The following is a 21,304-nucleotide window of genomic DNA, read 5'->3' as shown; positions in this document are numbered from 1 at the left end:
CTCAGGTTGGGCTCAAACTACCACTTTTTTAAGCCGCTGAGTTTGTGGTAAAGTCACAGCAACCACAGGAAACAGAAACACCCAGATCTCCATAACTCATGAGTCAGGCTTCTGTCTTTACACTCAAAGCATCTCCTACATACCTAAGGCCAGGAGGCCATCAGATCCCCCCCGCCCCCCCCCCCCCCAACCGAACAATGAAAGGACACCTATGCAGACAAAGGCACCCAATTCCCAGGGTCAGGCTCAGTATTGATTTAAAAATATTTTATTCTTTACAAAATACAGCATTCAACCATCCCTTCCTGTGACATCTGGCCCCTGCCAACTGTCCCCACCCTCTGTAGCCAAAGGCTTTTGGACTGGGCTGGAACCATAGCATGAGATCTTCTGGAGGCTAGGTTTGTGCCAGGGTGAGGTTCCCCAGCCACCCTGTATACACAGATGAGAGGCAGGGACAGTGACAGGGCAAGGTCACGAAGTGCTGGTCCAGAGGCCCTCAGATACAGTAGCAAATGTGTTCAGCCACCTGCCCTCCTGTCCCACAGGAATCCTTAGAGCCCAGGCTGGGGAAGAAGGAAGTCCAGGGGTGGCAGGGTGGCAACCCTGCAGTCCACGTGCCCGGCCCTGTTCCCAGTGCAGACACCTAGCTGTCTTCCCCGTTCTCCCCAGGGCCCCGGATGAGGCGCTTGTGGCCCCGCTTGCCCCCAGGGCCTTTGGGCTTGGCGAATGCCTGCTTGAAGGCATGCTGCTTGGGATGGACCTCATCATAGAGGAACTCGGCTGTCAGCTCTGCTCCATCGCCAATCTCAATCTGCATGGAGCAAGACTGAAGTCACCACTATACCGAAGGCCCAACACATACCACTCTTGGGGAACCCCACTTCTGGAGTCACACAACATCTGTCTTCTCTTAGGTCATCACAGGATCTACAGTGCAGGGTCTGTTACCCTGCTGGCCTGAGTCACCTTCTCCTAGCCCCCTCCCCACCAGACCGAGGAAACGGAGGTGGCAAGGCGGCCAAGCCTTGGGCTTATGTGTGCCTTAGATTGCCCGGGACTTTAGGCTTTCTGCCCATCCAATATTGTAGCAATGAGTTTTGCAAGGACGTAGGACTCCAGTGCCCCACATAGAGAGTGGGGTGACGGGACCCTGGGATCAGGCTGTACCTTCTTAGCTATCTCCAGCTGGAAGTCTTGCTCTACAGAGTCAAGGAGGCGGCTCTTGCAGCTGGAGTAGAGCATGCGTTCCTTAATGCTGCACTTGTACCCCGGCATGGAGTAGATGAACACTGGAGGGGACGAAGCGGTGAGCCCATGTGGGCTGGGGCACCTGCAGACCTCCCATAGCAGGTCCAAGCAATGGTTTTTCATTGCTACTCCATGCCCAGTCCCTGTCATAGCTACTCACCCACAGACTCAAGGGAGTCACCCTCATGGGTATGCTTGTACAGGAAGAAGTGGTAGCGGGCAGCATCTCGGGGTACCCGTGATGGCAGCTGTGCGACATTTGTGGGTTCTGTGTGTACCAGCTCGATGGTCTCCCGTTCCAGGTCCAGCTTCTGAGTAGGAGCAGGGGAGGTATGGGGGCGTCAGTGTACCCATTAGGAAGCAGGACTGGTGGGCATGCAAGGGCGTTTGGGGTCCCTCTCTCTGGGGTCCCTCCCCTTCTCAAGGCTAGACCTTGGGCTGCAGAGGTTATTCTAAAGAGTCCTTCCAGGTCTGGCCCTAACTCTGCCCCTTTGAAGATTCTGCTAAAAAAAGAAGCTCCCCCTGAGATCCCTGTCTGAGGTGGTGTGGACCGGCCACATGCTTACAGGGTACCTATTGTGGGCAAGACCTGGGGGCAGGCAGAGAAGAGAATAGCATGTTCTTTTTAATGTTCTTTTTTTTTTCTTCCCAAGACAGGATTTCTCTGTAATCCTGGCTGTCCTGGAACTCCGTTCTATTGACCAGGCTGGCCTCGAACTTAATGATCCTCCTGCCTCTGCCCCCAGAATGCAGAGATTACAGGCATGTGGCACCACACCCAGTTTTCTGTGCTGCTGCTGCTGAGAATTAAACACAGAGCCTGGTGCATACCAGGCAAACATTGCACCAACTGAGTTACATTCCAAGTCTGAGAACAATGTGGATTAGCAGAACAGCCCAGGGGATGGGGACAGGACTCTGCACATTTGCAAACGCAGGGGGAGCCCACGGTGCCTGGCTTGTGTGTGCTGCACATGACTGTGTACCCACCAGCTGGATATAGTTGACCATCTTCTGCTTGAGTTGCTGAAGTGCCCGCTGGGCCTCAGGCTGCAGGGGGAAGGCCAGGCCCTGCAGGGTCTGGTGCTTACTTTCCACGCTGATCTCAGTCTTCACCTGGGGGTGGGGGAGCCATGAAGAAATGCTTTATCTATCCACACTCAGTTGTAGCCTCCCAAGATTAGGGTCTCCCAGTCCACATCACCCTCTACACACACCTCATTGATTCGGATCTGCTGGAGCTCTCTCTCTGCGGATGTCAGTGGGGCAGGCGCAGCACAGGATGACAGGTGCTTCTGGTACCCAGCCAAAGAGAGGTCATCCTGTGAGGCAGGAGCAGAGGTGTAAAAGTGGATACCCCAGGCAGGCAGGCAGGCAGGCAGACAGACAGAAGCCTGCTGTGCATCTCAGCCCGAAGCTCCCAGACTCCCCATCCTCCCATTTTTAAAATTTGAGACAAAATCTTACGTAGTACTCAAGCTAGCCTCGAACTCACTACACTGCCAACAGTGACCCCGAACTGCCAAGCCTCTCGGTTCTACTTCCCGAGTGCTGGAAGTCAAACCAGGGTTTCTGAGTGTAGCACTGAGCTGCTCCGTGACCCTCATACAATGCCTCACGCTCTGGTCCCCATCCTGCATTCTGGCTTGGGTTGACTAACCTTTACTGTCCCGAAGAGCTCATCCTTGATGTGGCCACCTCCAAACTCCTTCTTCACTGTGGCTCGCGTGGCTGCATACAGCATCTTCAGCCGTACCTGAGATGGGGCAAACTGTGAGGATCCATGGGCCAAGCTGCTGCTCCAGGAGCCAAAGGGAGCCCCGGAAGTGGGAGGCAGGGCACGGAATCAAGTCATCTCACTGGGCCCAGGCGCCCAGTAGGGGGCGCAGCGAAGCTGTATGAGGCAGCTTTAGCCAGCAGGAGGAGCCTCCACCCAGCTCAAACTCAGCCAGAGTCAGGCTGACTGAACAGACAGGGATCTAGGAAACCCAGGCTCCCACCTCAAGGCTCTGCAGGGTTTGGGGCAGAACCTAACATTCCTTCCCTTGCCTCCTTAGATCAGAGTCTCTCATCTGTTCTCCCCACCTCCCACTGGCCCCGGAGCAGGGTGATCCGTAGAGACTCACAGGCGAATTGTCAGGTGACCAGGCCAGGAAAAGCCACTCGAAACCCTGAGCATTCTGCGAATCCAGTCGGAAGAGGAGGTAGCAGGGCTCTTGGGCATCTAGTAGCGGCAGCACAGCCCGATCGTAGTCCTGGTCCCAGCGTCCCACTGGCTCCTGCGAGGCACCCAGCACGAGCTGCTCTGGGGGCAGAGGCCGGGTGAGCCCATGTGGCACATCCCACCTCCTCCTCAGCCTGTGGACCTCTGGTCTCGGGATGTAGCTTTCTGAGTTACTAGCCACTTCAACTCACTTGTCCGTGACCCTTCAAGTCCCCAAAGTATGAAGCTGAATATGAATATGAGTAAATGAACTACGTCACGTGTACAGTTATGGGCGGCTTCCTTTGTATACCCCCACACCTGCAAATGCTTGTACTCATGTACACTCACGCATTTGTGCACACACAAGCACACAAAGGAACTGTGTACTCACTGCCAGCAACACTGTGGTCCTCTCAAGGAACTCCCACACAGGAAACTGCACGGTACAATCTTAACTGTGTACGACTTCCTGCTCTCAGCTCACTCAGCGCCTGGCTCCATCATGTCCCTCAGGACAAAGCGCTAAGCAAGAGGCTGCCATCCCCAGCTTCAGCCCTCAACCCCAAACAAAGCAAAAAGACAATAGTAGCCAACTTTTTATTTTTTTTATTTTTTTTTTAAAGGCAGGGTTTTACTATACGGCCTCAGTTGAGGCAGGGTTTTACTATACGGCCTCAGTTGATGCTGAACTCATAACCTTCCTGCATCAGCCTCTTGAGGGCTTGGGATTCTGTGTGTGCACCATCACGCCCAACTTCTGCTCCTTTTCTTTTGCTTGCTTGCTTGTTATCTGAGACAGGATCTCATGCTGTCCAGACAGGGCTAGAACTGTGCTGGAGGGTGACCTTGAACTTCTGATCCTCAGATCTCTACCTCCTAAATGCTGGAGTTTGTTCCTGTCATATACCATTAATTCCACTTTATGAAGTGCTAAGGATCAAACCCAGGGCCTTGTACACACTAGGTAGGCACTCTACCAACTGAGATACAATCCTAGACCCTTGTGGTTATTTTTTGATACAATTTTGCTGTATAGCTCAGGCTAGCATCAGACTTCCAATCCTTCTGCCTCAGCTTTCCAGGTGCTGGAAATATAGGAGTATGTCACTCGGTTTAGTTAACAACCACCCCCCCCATCATCAGTGTGTATGTGTGTGTGTGTGTATGACACCTATATATCTATGGGTACATGCATACCGAAGTGTATATGCATAAGTCAGTAGACAACTTTCAGGACTCAGTCCTCTGTAAGTTGCAGAGACTGAATTCAAGTTGTTTGTCAGGTTTGGGCAGCAAATACTTTTACCTCAGCCATCTTGCTGGCCAGTCTGGACCTGACAGGCCTACCAAGTCTCTGGCCAAGGAAGTCATCCATAGTTACAGGCTGAGACCTCATCTGAACATCATACAGGTACTTGGTCACACAGCCCAACCCAGAGGAAGAACTGGGCAAAATAGTGATCCCAGGTGGGCCGTGCAGGGCCAGCACTTCACCAGGCCCTTTTGATAGGACAAATAAGCTAGCTGCCTGAGACTCCACATGCAAAGCCACCAGTATCACAACCTCCGCAGGCCTCCCCCTTGCCTGCCCATCCAGAACTCAGACAGGAATCAGGGTTGAAAGCTAGCAGCTCTAGGCTGAAGTTGGGGAAGAAGACTGAAAGCCGTCAGTACTGTTTACTTTGTTATTAATATTTTTAAAGTTTTTATTTACTTATTCTATGAGGGTTTTGCCTAGATTTACATATGTGCATCGTATTTGTGTCTGGTATGCATGGAGGTCAGAAGGTGGTGTTGGATGCCCTAGAACTGATGTTACAGACAGTTGTGAAACACCAGGTTGATGCTGGAACCCGAATCTGGGTCTTCTCCAAGAGCAGCAAGTGCTCATAACTATAGAACCATCTCTCCAGCCACTTGTTGACATTTTTAAACCAGGATGTTTGGACACACGAGATAGCTCAGAGGGTAAAGGTGCTTGTCACCAAGCTTGAGGATGTGAGTTCAGTCCTAGAGAGCCACATGGTCAAAGCTGTTCCCTGATCTACACACACACACACACACACACACACACACACACACACACACACAGAGTAAGCTTAAAAATAAACCAGAATGACCTTGAACCTCCGATTCTCCCACCTGTACCTCCCAAGGCTTCATTCTTATATTTGGAGATGAGTTTCTATAGTCCTGGCTCGTTTCTATAGTCTTGAACTTGAGTTCCTGTCTCAACCCTCTCAAATGCTAGGATTATAGATATATACCATCATGCCAAGCTATAGAAGAAATTTTATATAAGAAGTATAATTTGGGGCTGGAGACATGGTTTAACAGAAAGTCCTTGCTATTCTCCCAGAGGACCTGGGTTTGGCTCCCATAACCTGTGTCAGGCAGCTCACAACTGCCTGTGACTCCAGTACCAGCAGATCTGATGTCCTCTCTTGGCCTCCGTAAGACCTACATGCATAAGCACGAACCCTCACACAGACAGAGATGACGCATACATAGTTTTTTGTTGTGGTGGTTGTTTAAAAACAGATCTATAATTGAGTTTCTTTAGAAAAATCAGGAGCTCCACCCGTACTCAACTAGATCGTAGACCCCTACCCCAGGCATCCCAGGTACCCCGACACTTGGAATGCAGAACTAGAGTGAGTCTACTTACGCTTCTGGGAAACACCTATAAGGGGTATCTTACCTGGGAGGTTAATGGACAGGGCTGAAAATGGGGGCCCATGAGCTCAACAATCTCTTTAAGGGTGGGGAGCCCCAGGAGACCTCTATTCATCACCACCCATAAGGACCCCTACCCAGCCTCTATGGACATCTGGATTTGAGGGGCCTAGACAAGGCCCAGCTTAGCTGTGGCCCTAAAGCCTGTGGTGGATTCTGAGTCTGGCAGGCCCTGCTAAAGTAAACAGGACACTAGGCTCCTTCAGGGAGTCCAGTGCCAAAGTGCTCATGACAGTGTGACTACTGGGAAGGCTGGAAGGATCCTTGGAGGGTCTGGCCCACACCTACTCCCAGACTCCATACCACTTCCCTGCTGAGGCAGTCACTGGCAGAGGGGAGAGGGACCCCTTGTCTCTCCAACCCTGATTCAGACTCAGATAAATCCTCTGCCTCCCTGAATATTTCTACTTCAAGCCTTAGCTCAAGCCCCACACTCTCATTTTGCCCAGTAAGAGCCCAGGGTCAGCTTAAGGCCTGTCAAGCACAGAGTTACTCTATCCTGCTCTCAGAATGAGCAAGACATAAGTTCTTTGTTGCCATTCTGGGGACATCTACCATGGGAAGGTCCATGGCATCTCAGTTCTCCTACAGCCAACAGCCAAGCCAGGTCCAGCCAGGTCCAGCCTGCTGACCGCACACACAGACACACACAGACATACAGACACACACCACACACAGACACACACCACACACATATACTACACACACCCTTCCCACACACCATATACTACACACGCCCTTAACACATACCACATACACATGCTCACCCCACACATACATGACACACACACACTCATCACACACACACACACACACAACACAGATACAACATATACACACACACTACACCACACATACCACACACAAACACACACCACACACACACTCATCACACACAAACACACACACACAACACACCCAACATACATACAGTAGGACTCACTTGGCCCCTACCACCTACCTAGCCCAGCACTCTGACAAGGCTCATCTCAAAAGCCACAGAGCCTCAGGTTGAGGTCGGATAGAACTACAGGATAGGACTTTGTACAACAGGGTGTCCACCACTCCCACTGCAGGACTCCAACGAGGCCCTCTGTGAACAGCCTCATCCCACTCTCAGATGGAGAAACTGAGGTCTGAAAGGGGGCCAGAAGGAAGCTAATACCTATCTCTCCTATCCCCAGAGGCAACTAGGTTCAGCTTCCATCCCATGCCCCAGCCCGTGGGGGACACTCACCGTCCTCGATGATGACTTTGATAAGTCGGATAGAGCCAGCCCGGGCCTTGGCAAAGAATTCCTTTAGTTCTTCAGTGGCTATAAGCACAAGAAACATAGTTGTTGGTGATGAGCAGGCAGAGTGGGCAGGGAAGAGTTTGGGTCTGCTGGTGTCCTGTGGGGTCTGGTGGCCAGGCTGGGAAGTGGGTTAAATATGGTTTCCCCATGTGACTGGGAACCTGAGATGGCCACTGAACATAAGCTCCCAAATTTAGCTAGCAGGAGTGGCAGGCGGTGGCCTGCTGGCTGGGATAGCTCTGATGACAGGAACGACAGGCAGGAATGGGACAGCCCACTTGAAGATGGACCAGTTTCTAAGACAAGCCAGGCTTGCCAGAATGAAGGGCACCCACTTGCCCCTGGACACTAGGGTGATCCAGCAGTGACTCAACACCCATTCAGCTGGTCAATGTAAGTACTGAATCTCATTTAGAGATTCAAACAAACACACCACGTACACACCCACACATACAAGCATGCACAAATATATGCATACACCATCACACGTGCATACACACACGTACACAGACACACAAACACACAGACACACCCACCCACACAGAGATACAATCCTGGATTGTCAACACACATACAGGCAGCAGACATAGCTGCAGAGTATGTCTACACCATGTGTACAGGCAAGATAAACAAAATATAGAAACATAAATTTGCACGTTACATGAATGCACTCAGTTCAAGCTCCCATCCAGTTTGTACCAGAAGAGGGGCCACTAGCCCTAAACACAGCCCTATCAAGAGGCAATAAAGCCTTACCCCCCCCCAGGCAGTAAGGAAAGCTGCCTGAATCAGGAGTAGTGCCTAGGAAGAAGACTCCATCTTGGAATTTGGGCATCAGAGATAGAAGGTGACTAATGACCAAGGACACAGTGCTAAGGTGAGGACCATGGTCAGAGCTAGAGGACCATGAGTCATCTCAGCTCCACTAGTGGTGGTAGAGAAGACACAGTCCAAATGTGTAAGGGACCTGCTTGGAGTCTCTGGGTGAGTATGACCTTGGGGCTGCCAGGGGTCAGAAGAACCCCGGCAGGAACACAGTTGGAGAATTGAGATCACAGAGTATTTATAGGCCTTGAATTGGGCAGCTGATGGGTAGCTTAGGGGCGGGGTGGAGGGGCTTTAGGTAAACAAACTCTTAAGTCTGTCCTCAGGTGCTCCCCTTTCCTTGCAGAGTGACCTAGGCCTGAACCTTAGGCAGGAAGGTCACTCTGTGGCCAGGGGCCTAACTGAGCCTAATAAGCCTTGGGGACAGAAGCATGGCTTGGTACTGTACACAAGGGAACACAACCCCACTGGGTATGCACAACTGATTAACCATGAGCAGATGGCTGACGTTTTAAGCCTGATCTTTGGGGCCCCAGCTCCCCTTAGCTGTGTGACCCCCTGACTTCTCTGAACCTCAACTTCATCTATAAAACACAGCTAATTCCCTCAAACGCAAAGGCCTGTGGTGAGGAGTCAAAGGAAGAAAGAGCTGAGAACTGGACTTCACTGGCATTTAAAAAAAAAATCTAAAGGGAGCTGGGTTTTTTTTTTTTGTTGTTTTTTGTTTTTTTGTTTTGTTTTTCGAGACAGGGTTTCTCTTTGTAGCCCTGGCTGTCCTGGAACTCACTCTGTAGACCAGGCTGGCCTCGAACTCAGGAATCCACCTGTCTCTGCCTCCCAAGTGCTGGGATTAAAGGCATGCGCCACCACTGCTGGGCTGGGAGCTGTGTTTTATTGCTCCTACCTGCCTAGACTTTGAGAGAGAGGCCAAGAAGCTCCCCAGAGGGAGAGGCTGACAAGCCCCTTCTCCTGTTACCAGGACAAACTGAAAAGCCAGCAGGGAAAGTGACATCTCTTCCTACCCCAACCCAATGCCTCCCCAGTAACCATCAATAATCTAGAGGCCAGGCTTGGGACACCTGAGCCTCCCTCATCAAAGATTTATGCCTCCCCGCCCTCACCTTGCCCACCTCCAACTCTAGCAAGCCTCAGGTTACTGTCCCTCTTGGGACCTAGTCTGAGGTCAATAGGCCTACTCCTATGGCCAGGCCAAGGCTGGCACCTGATCCTTCATGGTGGTCTTTCTTGCTAACTCCAACAGGCCCAAAGAGAGTACAGTCTCATAGGCAGGAGATCAAGACGCTCCCCTGGGCTGGCCTGCTTCACTTCATAGGGAGTGAAGGGATAGGGCAGAGCCTTGGCCACAGGGTCTGTAAGCAGTGTGTGGGGGTGGGGGTGGGGGGGAGAGGAGTAGCTTCGTAGCACCTCCTCCCACTTGAAGGCAGCAGCTCAGACCAGACAAAGAGGAAGGAAGGGGCAGGCCAGGCAGCAGTTTACCCTGACAGTTCCCCACTTTGGGGGTGACTCAAGAAACCTGTCCCTCCTTCTCCAGGAGAGGTTGACCAGGCTTGCTCCAGGTCCCTGAATGCTCAGGACAAACAGGATGGGGATGGGACAGGGCCAGGGAAAGCCTCTTGGGGCTGTGCATCCACCAAGTAGCCACAACCGCAAGCAGGGATTCCGGCAGTTAGGCTGGTCGATGGTGGTAGCCCTGGTCAAGGGGATCTTGATGTGGTGGTAGGAGTGGCTGATGGCCAAACCAACAAGCTGTCTGGGCAAGCAGCCTGGCCTTTCCTACTGGCCAGGGAAGCAGCCCTTTCAGGCCCATAATAGATGGGGACACTGAGACCAGGTAGGGCCAAAATACTTGACTCCCAGCTCTTGCTTTCTTTCTCAAGTCTCTCCAAGGAGGAAACTGGGGCCCTGGAGGGGGCTGCAGGTGTCACACCCTGGGCTGTAGAAGCTTCCTGTGCCTGAGGGTGGAGGCAGGAGCTCCCCTATAGTCTGAATCCTGACCCTTTCCCCTGCTTCCAGTTTGAAGTTGGCACTTTGCAGGCCTGGCTGGAGCAGAGGGAGTTCACAATGGAAAACGGAAGAAGTCAGAGGCCAAGGTCAGATGTGCAACTCTCCCCATTCTACTTAAGAAGGAGGACTCTATTCCAGCTTCTGTCCAACCTAGTCTGCAAGAGTATAGAGGTCCTGAAAGGAGAAAAGGTCAGGATACCCTTTCCACACATACACACAAGCCCATGTCAGTCATAAGACACCCATGCAAGCACCCATGCTAACACACACATACTGAGATGTGCCTGGACTGTGCACACATGCAGACACCCACAGTTTGTGAGCATGATGCTAGGAAACACTGATGTCTGAGATGGAACCTAGAGTGTCCAAAACCAGCCACTAGTGCATGCACACGAAGACGCCTGGACAGGAATAACCCAGTCTCATCCAGATGTGCACACACAGGACTGTATACTGAGAACATGTGCACACGCATGTACACTTTTCCAGATGTGCACATCCGGGTACACCCCACCTCCAGGAAAGAACAAAAATACCCAGACCAGTATACACAGGCACATCCGCCTCCAGTTGGGTACACAAGATACTTCCACCCTCGCTGTGTGCATCCATGTGCACCCACTGCCCGGTATGTACAGCAGTCTGTTCTCCCCCAAGACGTGTCCATCCAGGGACTCGCGGCTGCAAAAGAGAACAGGAAGCTTCCCCGGAGGGTACAAGGAAGAGGAGGATGAAGGGACCAAGCGTGGAGACCCGGCGCGGCAGAGCTCCTGTCCGCCCTCCATCCGCCCTCACCGTGGATGCCGGTCTGGTGCGCCATGGCTCAGGGTTCGGCTCGCCCGTGCCGTCGGAGTTCTCCGCTTGGTCCTGGCCCGGCTCGACTCGGCTCGCCTGGACCCAGAGCTCCAGAGGATGTGGCGACGCCGCCGAGCCTCGCGCAGCTTCCCGGGCGGTGCCGCAGGACCCGCCCCCAACGCGCCCCGCCCCCGGAGGGCGAGGCTGGCAGAGGCGGGCGGGCATTGGTGCTGCGCGTGCGCGCAGCGGGCGCCGGGGTCCGGATGGCTCAGTGCCCGGCCGCTACCACCTTCATGGCCAAGGAGGGGTCCCGGGGGGTGTTGTGTGGATGATCACTTGTAGGCCACGATCCTGGAGGTCTGTGTGCGGTTCCGCACTTGGGCGTGGGAGGGACTGTGCGCTTGCGGCCGAGGAGGTTTATGAGTGAGAGCCGATCCAGGCGCACCAGTTTGTGATGGTGAGGTGATCTCTGTAGGTGGGCACGCGCTTGTGTGTGGTCGTGAATGAGGTGTGTGTGTGTGTGTGTGTGTGTTCTTGATCCTCAGACCTTTCCTCTCAGGTGGTGGAAGCCGGAACTGATCTCCTACCAGTCATCAGGTGCACCGTGTCTGTGTGGTGGTTGGAGCCCAACGCTGAGAAAGTGAGGGGCCATAGGAGGAAATGAATTTTGGATGGAGTACGGTAGGAGAGACCGAGGTGACCTAGCAGAGCTGAGGAAAGTTTTCCAAAAAGAAGATGCATGTGCTCAGTACGACCCAGTGGTTGAAGGACTGGAAGTCAGTCTGAGGAACTTTCCAAGTCCTAATGAGCTTGTTTTCATTCTTTTTCTACTGCTCTTACTAACGAGCGAAGAGCAGCTGGTACTCTTAAACTGCAGAACCAGCTCTCCAGCCCTGGACCTTGTTATTAAAGAAAGATAAATGGGACTGGACAGATGACTCAGGGGTTAAGAGCACTAGCCGCTCTTGCCTAGGACTCAAGTTTGGTTCCCAGCACCCACGTGTCACAACAGCTCCTTCTTCTGGGCTCCTGGGATTAGACACAGACATTGTGCACATAGATACATGCGCGGATCAAACAGCCAGACACCAAAAAAAAATTTTTTTTTTTTTTACTGAAATAAAAACTTAAAAAAAAAAATTAGGTAAATCAATAATCTGGGCAGATGGCTCAGTCAGAAAAGTGCTGTGTAAGCATGTAATTTCAGATTCCTGGCATCAGAGTGAAAAACTTGGCTTTACCCCCCTGGACTGTGCAGGGAGACTCTGGGGACCTGGGGAGAGGGAGTTTGAGGAGACAGGCCAATACCTACCTGGAGCTCATTTGCTCGTTAGCCAGCCAACCCAGCCAAATGGAGAGCTCCAGTTTTAGGGAGAGACAAAATCTAAAGAGAGAGAGAGAGAGAAAGAGAGAGAGAGAGAGGGAGAGGGAGAGGGAGAGGGAGAGGGAGAGAACGCACAATAGAGGAAGATGGCTGACTGGCTGATACCTACCTCTGGTTTCCACATCACACCCTAACACACACACACATACACAAATAACAAATCTGTGCGAGAACTCTAGCAATAATTTGTTCAAATGACATCCTTGGGCTGGAGATATGGCTGAGCAGATAGAACATTCTCCTAACATGCATGACACGTGTAACACGTGTGAAGTCCTAGGTTCAATCCTTAGCACTACATAATCAGGTGTGTTGGCAAATACCTATAATCCAGCACTAAGGAAGCAAAAGCCTCTGTGCATTTAAGGCCATCCTGGTCTGCAATTAGATTTTGTCTCATAAGTAAGTAAATAGGAAGAAAGAAAGAAAGAAAGAAAGAAAGAAAGAAAGAAAGAAAGAAAGAAAGGGTTCATGATTAGCTTGGGTTACATAGTGAGTTCATAGCTAGCTTGGGCTACATGGGACTTTGTCAACAAACAAGAAAGAGGTTTAGCCAGGCGGTGGTGGCACACGCCTTTAATCCCAGCACTTGGGAGGCAGAGATAGGTGGATTTCTGAGTTCGAGGCCAGCCTGGTCTACAGAGTGAGTTCCAGGACAGCCAGAGCTACACAGAGAAACCCTGTCTCGAAAAACCAAAAAAGAAAAAGAAAGAAAGAGGTTTAAAAAGAAAAGTGGTGAGGTAGAAAACTGGATAAAGGAAACAGGCCACCCACAAAGACAAAGATAGATACAGTCCCACAAGTCTATAAGAAGCTGCTTGCCCTGTCAGTAATCACTAAATAAATGAAAACAGAACTGTATTTGGAATTTTATTTACTTGTAGGCAAAAATTTTAAAACTTTGACAAGAATTGTGATCGTCAAGGATGAGTATATAGGCTATGCAAGCTTATGTAAAACGGTGTGTGTTGATTGATTTTGATTGTAAAATTAATTATCTAGGTGTGGAACCTTTGAGCTTGTCTGTGAGGGCATTTCCCCAGAAAAGTTTAACAAGGAGGGAAGACCAGCCCTGAACATGAGTAGCACCATGCTGTGGGCTGGGGTCTGAACAATAAGTCACCTCTTCCCACCAGCTAGCTGCCTTGCATTCCTGATTACCTTGCTTCTGCTGTGATGGACTTAAGCTATTCCTTCCTGTAGTTGCTTTTTGCAGATACTTTGTTACAGCAAGAACTAAAGTAACTAAGGAAGACTGTATGTACCAAATTATCATATGTATCCTTCTCCTCTTTTGTTGCCAGCAGGGGTTGGGGTTGAGTAGTGTCTGGCTATAACTTTCTCAGACTTTGTACCCATTCAGAGCTGGGTGAGGCACTACCTATCAGAACTATCACATCCGGGCCCAGCAGCCCCTCTATTAGCACTGTGCTCCTATGCCCAGTGTGTGGCTGTTACTGGGTGGGCTCAGTAGGTTAGCCACGCCCACATCAAGTTACTGGGGTACAGCTGTTTCCTAAGAACCTTCCTCCTTGGGCAGGAGAAACTGCTAGCTGACTGACTAAAGGAAGAGAGGCCTACTGAACACTAGGCTGGGCTTAGAAGCAGAGCCAAAGGTACCGCCTCAGCCATCCATCCTTAGGCCTCAGAGATTTTCAATTGGTTTCCTGGAGGAGAAAAGAGGAAGTGAAATGACTTGAGGGGTGGTCCGACTCAGCTACACTGTCATACTGGAAACCCTGGGCATCTAACACTTCCCCTCTGTGGGCCTGAGTCCCACATTTCCTTATGAAATGGAAATTGCAGCCTTGCAGAGGGGTGCCTAGACTTAGGTGACAGAAAGTGACAGGTGCTCTCCTCCAATAGTTATAGCTACCTAGGGGGTTAAGAGACATCCTAAGCCAGAGTGATGACGCTTAGCCTGTGTTTGTAGTATGCAAAAGGAAGAGGCCAGCCTGGGCTACACAGCAAGTTCCAGGCCAGCCTGGGCTAGCTACATGGTGAGCATCTTCTCAAAACAAAAGAGAGGTTGGTGAAATTCTTCACTTCCCTCAGCCCAAGGTTGCACCTTCAACCAGCTGAAGAAAGGAACTACAGCCCTTCTTAAATTCCCATAGGTTCCGCTTGTTAGTCACTCACACTTCAGGGAGGATCTTGTTCAGGCGAGAAGCCATCTTAACTGTAGAGGCAGACATCTGGGAGCGGGATTATGAAGATGAGGAGGACCAGGGTGAACAGAACTCTGGAACATTTTGAGCATGCTCTTACTCAATATGTCAGCCTCACATCTCCAAGGACATACCGTCCCCTTGCTTAAGACCGTCGCTTGGAGGAAAAGGATGAGGCTCTGCCTAGCACCTGCCCAGCACTCATTCTGGATGACCCTCCACGGTTCCTAGAGTAGAGAGAAGGGCTTCTTCTCTCAGCGGATCGAGTCCCACTTGAGCCTTTGTGTCTTCTCAGTGGTACTCTGACGCAGGTACTCTTCACTTCGCTAGGCTTCAGTTATCATGCCTGTAAAGTGGGATATGTCACCACATTTCCTTTTTATAGAAGGCCAAATAAACTGGCTGCACACACTGGGGCAGATGGGCGGGAGGGGCGTGGCCTCTCACCCCAGGCTCCACCCCCAGGCCCGCTTCCTCCCTGTGGCGGGCGGGACCCTGGCGTCCCGCTGTGCGCGGCAGCCCCCGGCCGCCACGCAATGTCCGCCGGCTGGTTCCGGCGCCGCTTCCTCCCCGGGGGTCCACTTCCAGAGCCGCGGGCAGCTGGGCCGCGCTCCAGCCCGGTACCCTATCACCGGCCCCGCTTCCTGCGCGGCTCCGGCTCCAGCCCGGGCGCCACCGACGCCTCGCGCCGCCCCGATGCCCGGCCAGTGCGCAGCCCTGCACGGGGCCGCACGCTGCCTTGGAACGCAGGCTACGCCGAGTGAGTGTCCCTGCCCCCGCGTTCCCTCCCGACCCCCTGCCTAATCCCGTCTGGTTCTGTGCTGACCTGGAAAACCGACGGGGTGTGCACATCCATGCTAACCCTCTTCTTGTCCTCACCCTTGGGACGCTTGACAACATTCCTCCTTTTTCTCACTTTTGCACTTTCTTTTGAGAAGGTTGGAGGTCCCAGGAGGGCTCGCACTCGACTGGACCTTCCTTTCTTCTGGCCTCTGGAACTCACTCAGGGTTTGGCCTATGCTCTGTGGGATAGGGTTAGGACTGAGGTGGGACTTCCCAAACCCTGGGCCAGCACAGTGACTCTAAAGGGGCAAGCCAGTGAACAGTTAGAAAATTTACATGACTTGCAGAGCAAGCATGAGGATCTGGAGTTAGGATCCCCAGCAACCTTGTAAAAAGCTGCGTGTGGGGCTGGAGAGATGGCTCAGTGGTTAAGAACACTGACTGCTCTTCCAGAAGTCCTGAGTTCAATTCCCAGCAACCACATGGTGGCTCACAACCATCTGTAATGGGATCTGATGTGTGATGTCTTCTGGTGTGTGTCTGAAGACAGCTACAGTGTACTACTATAAATAAAAATAAGTCTTTGGGGGAAAAAAAAAGCTGGGTGTAGCAGTTGTGGCCTGTAATCCTAGCACTCTGGAGGCAGATACAAGAAGACTCCTGGACTTGTTGGCCAGGAATTCTAGCTGAATTAGTAAGAGACTGACCTGTCTCAAAAACGAAGCCACTTCTGGCCTTTGTACGCGCACACACACACACACACACAGAGTTGTCCAGATGTGTCAGGGACAGCACCCAGAAGCAGTTGTTCCAGGTGGAGTCTCCGTGTGTCCACAATGACATAGATGAGGCATCACGGTTGATTTCATGGCCTCAGGATTATCAATGCAGAGAAATCAGAATTCAACGAAGACCAGGCTGCTTGTGGGAAGCTCTGCATCCGGCGATGTGCGTTTGGGATTGAAGAAGATCAGGAGTGGCTGACAGTGTGCCCGGAGGAGGTGAGTACTCCCTTGCCTGATTCCGGTTTTCAGTCTGGGTCCGGGATGTGCAGGTTGAGACTCTTCCTGCCTTACTGTCTCATGTCCTAGCTCAGGCTGGGCCATGTGGTGCTTGACACAAAGCTCTTCCTATGCAGTTCCTGACAGGTCATTACTGGGCACTGTTTGATGGGCATGGTGGACCTGCTGCAGCTATTTTGGCTGCCAATACGCTGCACTCTTGCCTTCGCCGGCAGCTGGAGGCTGTGGTTGAAGGCATGATGGCCACTCAGCCCCCCATGCACCTCAGTGGCCGCTGTGTCTGCTCCAGTGACCCCCAGTTTGTGGAGGAAAAGGGGATCCGGGCAGAAGACTTGGTGATTGGGGCTCTGGAGAACGCCTTCCAGGAATGTGTGAGTGGGGCCTATGGGGAGAAGGGATGTTTCCTTCTAGGGACTTAAAGGAACCCTGGGGTATAATGGCACACCAAAGTCACCATTCCTTGGGCTGTGGAGAGGTTGTTTTATTCCTTCATTCCTGGTAACAGTCCCATGGTCTTCAGCTTACCCTTCCCGTGTATCTAGTTCCTCCTGTGTGCTAACTGCTCACCTGCACATGCTGCTGCTCCTCGGTGTAGGCGGTGGTTTCTCTTCCTGTTTTGAATTACACTTCCCCTGTTGTAATTCTCTTTCCGAGGTATTCAAGAGTTACTGGCCAAACTTTTGAGCTGAGATGTGTAGGCCTGCTTGTGGGAATGCCATTGTAAGAAGTCAGGGGACTGGAAATGGTGGCAAGTTCAGACCGTAGCTATACCAACCTTGATTTGTTCCAGGATGACGTGATTGGGAGAGAGCTGGAGGCCTCAGGCCAGATGGGTGGCTGTACAGCCCTGGTGGCTGTGTTCCTGCAGGGAAAGCTGTATGTAGCCAATGCTGGGGATAGCCGGTGAGTGGACCACTGGAGGGCAGGCAGGGTTGTGGGCAGGAGGGTACCAGGAGGGGTTAAGACAATAAAAGGAGGATTAGACATGAGGAGGACTGGCTGACCAAGATGCATTTGTACTTGGCATAAGCCAACTATAAGGGTGGACAGTGATGCCAAAGCAGGCAGGGGCCAGCGATGCCACGCAAAAGGGCTGTTGTACCTTTACTCTGTAGGTCTTAGAGTCCCAGAGGGATTTGAACAAGGGATCACAGTGGCCCCTGGTTGGAAAAGGGTGGCCATGGTGAGTATGGAGGTTATACTTCACAAAGCTCTTCCCTCCCTCTGAGCTGCTTAGGGCCATCTTGGTGCGGAGAGATGAGATACGGCTGCTAAGTTCTGAGTTCACCCCAGAAACAGAGCGGCAGCGGATCCAGCAGCTGGTAGTGCCCGTGGCAGGGGGACCCCCTCTGGGTAGAAGACCATATAGGGCCCTGGGAGGGAGCCTGATCTGAAAGTGGCCTTCCCCACCTAGGCCTTTACCTATCCTGAGCTTCTGGCTGGTGAGTTCACCCGACTGGAGTTCCCACGGCGGCTGAAGGGGGATGACTTGGGGCAGAAGGTTTTGTTCAGGGATCATCACATGAGAGGCTGGTGAGCTGGTGGGAATAAGGACATATGGTGGGAAAAGGTCCAGGGTTCAGGCTCACCTGTGTGGCCTGAGGCAGTCCTGCCTGGGCAAGGAGGGCATGTGAATGCTTGGTAGCTGGGCTTTAGAATGGGAGAAGGAAGCTTCAGTAGTGTGTAGGTCTTTGGCTGATTCTAGGTCTGCTCCTGCAGGAGCTACAAACAGGTGGACAAGTCTGATCTCAAGTATCCACTGATTCATGGACAGGGTCGGCAGGTCAGTGGCCTCCTTCCCCCACACCTCCCAAGAATTCCTCTTTAGTTGGTCCTTGAAGATGGGAGCTTCTTTGCCCCTTGCTAGTGGCTGTGGCTAGTATCCTGGGGTCTGTTCCCTCATGATGTTTCTCCCCTAGAAGCCATTGTTCATTTCCCCCTTTGCGCTCAGCAGAGCCTGTCCTTGAACATTCGATAAGCTCACTATCGTCTCCTTCCTCCTTTGCCCCAGGCTCGGTTACTGGGAACACTGGCTGTCTCCAGAGGGCTGGGAGACCATCAGCTTAGAGTCCTGGACACCAACATCCAGCTCAAGCCCTTCCTGCTCTCCATCCCACAGGTGACAGAGTAGTGTCGTCCACCCCAGCTTCCATCTGCCCAGAAGGGCATAGAATGAACCTGGCAGGAGCTGGGAAGGGAACACTGGAGGATTCTTAGGCTTCACTTGCAGGTGACTGTGCTGGATGTAGACCAGCTGGCACTGCAGGAGGATGATGTGGTTGTCATGGCAACTGATGGACTCTGGGATGTCCTGTCCAATGAGCAGGTGGCACTGCTTGTACGGAGCTTCCTCGCTGGGAACCAAGAGAACGACCCACACAGGTACCGTAGCTGAGGGAGACCTGATGACCTGGGTTGGTGTTAGCAACAGCACCAAGTAGTTACAGCTGTGAAGACTACTAACTCGGGGCAGGTGGTCTGATCAGGGCTCTCTTAAGCTTCCCAAAGGAGAGGGGATATGAGCAAAAAAACCCAAGTCCAGTTGATAATCTACTTTATGGCCCTTTCAGGCTTGTTGCTTGTTCTATAGTTTCACCACATTTAGGGGGTCTCTCAGGTATCCTACCCTTTGTACTGTGTTTTGGAGGGCTAGCCTTGGTCTTCTGCTCTATATTCAAATTACACCTGCAGGGTGGTCTTTGCAGGTTCTCAGAGTTGGCCAAAATGCTGATACACAACACCCAAGGAAAGGACAATGGTGCCACTGGAGAAGGGCAGGTGTCCTACGATGATGTCTCCGTGTTCGTGATTCCTATGCACAGTCAGGCCCAAGAGGGCAGTGGCCACTGAAGATTCATGATACTGCATTCTAGAACCTCCTCAGAACCAATGCAGACGCAGCATATGTCCACTGTGGCCAAGAGCAGGACCTGCCTGGCCTGTTCTAAGTCACAGCCCAATGATCACCAGGTCCCACCTTCTGCACTGGTAACATTCCTCTGGCAGAGTTACTTTATAGCATTATGGTTTTGGCGGCATTGGCTCCTCTGCAGGATAAAGGGTTAAGGGCACTAAGAAGCCTTGGGGAGCAGGCAGCTCACTTGGTTCCAACTTATCTCAAGGTATTCATTTAACCATCCACCCACACAAGGCACCTTCTTGAAACCTCTGAGCAGTTTCACATTTGCTTAATTTAATTACGATTAAAGTGATTTTAATTTTTTCTTTTCTGTCTTCTGTTATGTAGTTCTAGCTGTCCTGGAACTTGCTATGGAGACCAGGCTGGCTTCAAACGCAGAGATCACCTGCCTTTGCCTCCTGAGCGCTGGAATTAAAATGTGTGCCTGCCTGGAACAGCCATCTTGAGAAGAGCTCCTGAAACCTGTTCAGATCCTGCCTTGCTCTCTGCCTGTAAAGGGCACAGGTCTCAGATAAACTTTGTAGAGTAAAATGGGCAAGAAGGCTTCAGGATTGGCGGGGCTGACTGTTACTGTCTGGAGCCTGGCTGCTAATCTGGCTGCTTTCCCCCAGTTCCAGGCCTGCCCTATACACCAACACTGTTTGTGCTGTTCTCCAGTCATGCCAAGTACAAAAGCTTCTCAGCAAGCCAGTTCTCCATGTTTCTAACCTTCCAGTTTTAGCCAGCCTAGCGCTATCCCCACCCACTCTGGTATTCTCCTGCCCACTCTACCCTAGCCAGCCACCAAAGATTCATATACAGCATTCCCTTCGGGGACACAGCCAACATGTTATTAAACGTTTGCATGTAAAAGCCCCTGTGAATCCTGAATTGCCCACACAGCTCTGGCTGACAGTCTTGTCGAACCTTGTGGCCTCACAGTGGGTCCTTTTTAGTCCTACCATGCAAACCAGCATACAATCAAGACTGGTCCCATGCTCAGACCCCTTGCTTTTGCCAGGAAACGGGAAGACCTTTACCTGTAAACTCTCGATTAGAGGCACCAGAAGGGCTGCCTTTTTACATAAAAAAAAAAAAGTTTTGCAAGAATTTCACTATGAAGCCTTGTTGGTTCTGTATTACGGTCTCAACCTTATGATCCTCTCTGCCTTTTGCCTCTAGAGTGACAGGTTTCTCACTCTGTAGGCCAGGCTGGTCTGAAAGTTACAATAGCTTGAGTTGACCTCAGTTTTATGACTCTCCTCCCTCAGCCTAAGTCCTGAGATAGCAGGTGTGAACTACTAGACTGGCCCTTTTGGGTGACCTGGTGTAGACATGTCAGTGAGGGCTTTACATAAGTTTGCTTTGCTCTTCGTCTTCCCCTTGTCAGCGGGCAGTGGTGGCACACGCCTTTAATCCCAGCACTCAAGAGGCAGACATAGGTAGATCTCTGAGTTTGAGGCCAGCCTGGTCTATGTAGCAAGTGAGCCGGGGCTTCACAGAGAAACCCTGTCTCAAAAAACCCAAACCAAACCAAACCCTCTGTCACCATCTAGAACTTGCTGAGGCTCAGAAGTATCTGTTGAAAGAGCTTTACTTTACTCCAAATGTACAACCAAGAGGGGGGTTTCAGGGAACATTCAGCTTTAGATGGCAGTGAGGGAGCTGGTGGTGGCGAGTCCAATTAATTCCTCTGGGATGCTCAAGACCCCTATGCCCTTATCTTAGATTTCATTTATTATTCAGGGAAGACAGGTCAGGAGCACTGGTATTTTCCACTTCCCATGTAACTTGTGGACAGACCCACACCTTGCCCCAGCAGCCCCCAGGCAGGCAGCTGATAGATGCTAGAGTGGTACTGTGTAAGGCTGCCAAGTTTAGCTTCCTCTTTCTTCAGCACATTCCTCCATATC

At 51.7% G+C, this 21,304-nt stretch overlaps 2 protein-coding genes across 3 annotated transcripts; one reads left to right on the top strand and one right to left on the bottom strand.

Annotated features, from left to right (window-relative positions):
• Positions 1 to 252: 252 nt before the first annotated feature.
• On the bottom strand, positions 253 to 11,312 carry Twf2 (twinfilin actin binding protein 2). Its single transcript, XM_028756824.1, has 9 exons — positions 11,136 to 11,312; positions 7,431 to 7,508; positions 3,378 to 3,556; positions 2,912 to 3,007; positions 2,469 to 2,573; positions 2,242 to 2,367; positions 1,412 to 1,562; positions 1,171 to 1,292; positions 253 to 814 (listed from the first exon to the last, which is right to left on the bottom strand). Exons 1-9 carry the CDS (start codon positions 11,158 to 11,160, stop codon positions 647 to 649), a joined length of 1,050 nt encoding a protein of 349 aa, XP_028612657.1. The 5' UTR covers positions 11,161 to 11,312; the 3' UTR covers positions 253 to 646.
• A 3,851-nt stretch (positions 11,313 to 15,163) lies between these two features.
• Ppm1m (protein phosphatase, Mg2+/Mn2+ dependent 1M) lies at positions 15,164 to 20,501 on the top strand. Of its 2 annotated transcripts, XM_028756672.1 has the most exons (10): positions 15,164 to 15,447; positions 16,348 to 16,471; positions 16,609 to 16,863; positions 17,283 to 17,395; positions 17,730 to 17,814; positions 17,907 to 18,025; positions 18,212 to 18,275; positions 18,504 to 18,611; positions 18,723 to 18,874; positions 19,198 to 20,501. In XM_028756672.1, the coding sequence occupies exons 1-10, from the start codon at positions 15,224 to 15,226 to the stop codon at positions 19,340 to 19,342; spliced, it is 1,389 nt and encodes a 462-aa protein (XP_028612505.1). In that variant the 5' UTR covers positions 15,164 to 15,223; the 3' UTR covers positions 19,343 to 20,501. The 2 variants fall into 2 exon arrangements, with proteins under 2 accessions (XP_028612505.1, XP_028612506.1); XM_028756673.1 differs by lacking the exon at positions 15,164 to 15,447 and having other exon boundaries at positions 16,463 to 16,471; positions 16,708 to 16,863.
• Positions 20,502 to 21,304: the final 803 nt, after the last annotated feature.

Source organism: Grammomys surdaster, unplaced genomic scaffold, assembly GCF_004785775.1.
Source record: "Grammomys surdaster isolate TR1022 unplaced genomic scaffold, NIH_TR_1.0 126131, whole genome shotgun sequence".
NCBI lineage: Eukaryota > Metazoa > Chordata > Mammalia > Rodentia > Muridae > Grammomys > Grammomys surdaster.
The sequence above is the reverse complement of the archived record's forward strand: the minus strand, read 5'-3'. Positions and strand labels throughout refer to the sequence as shown.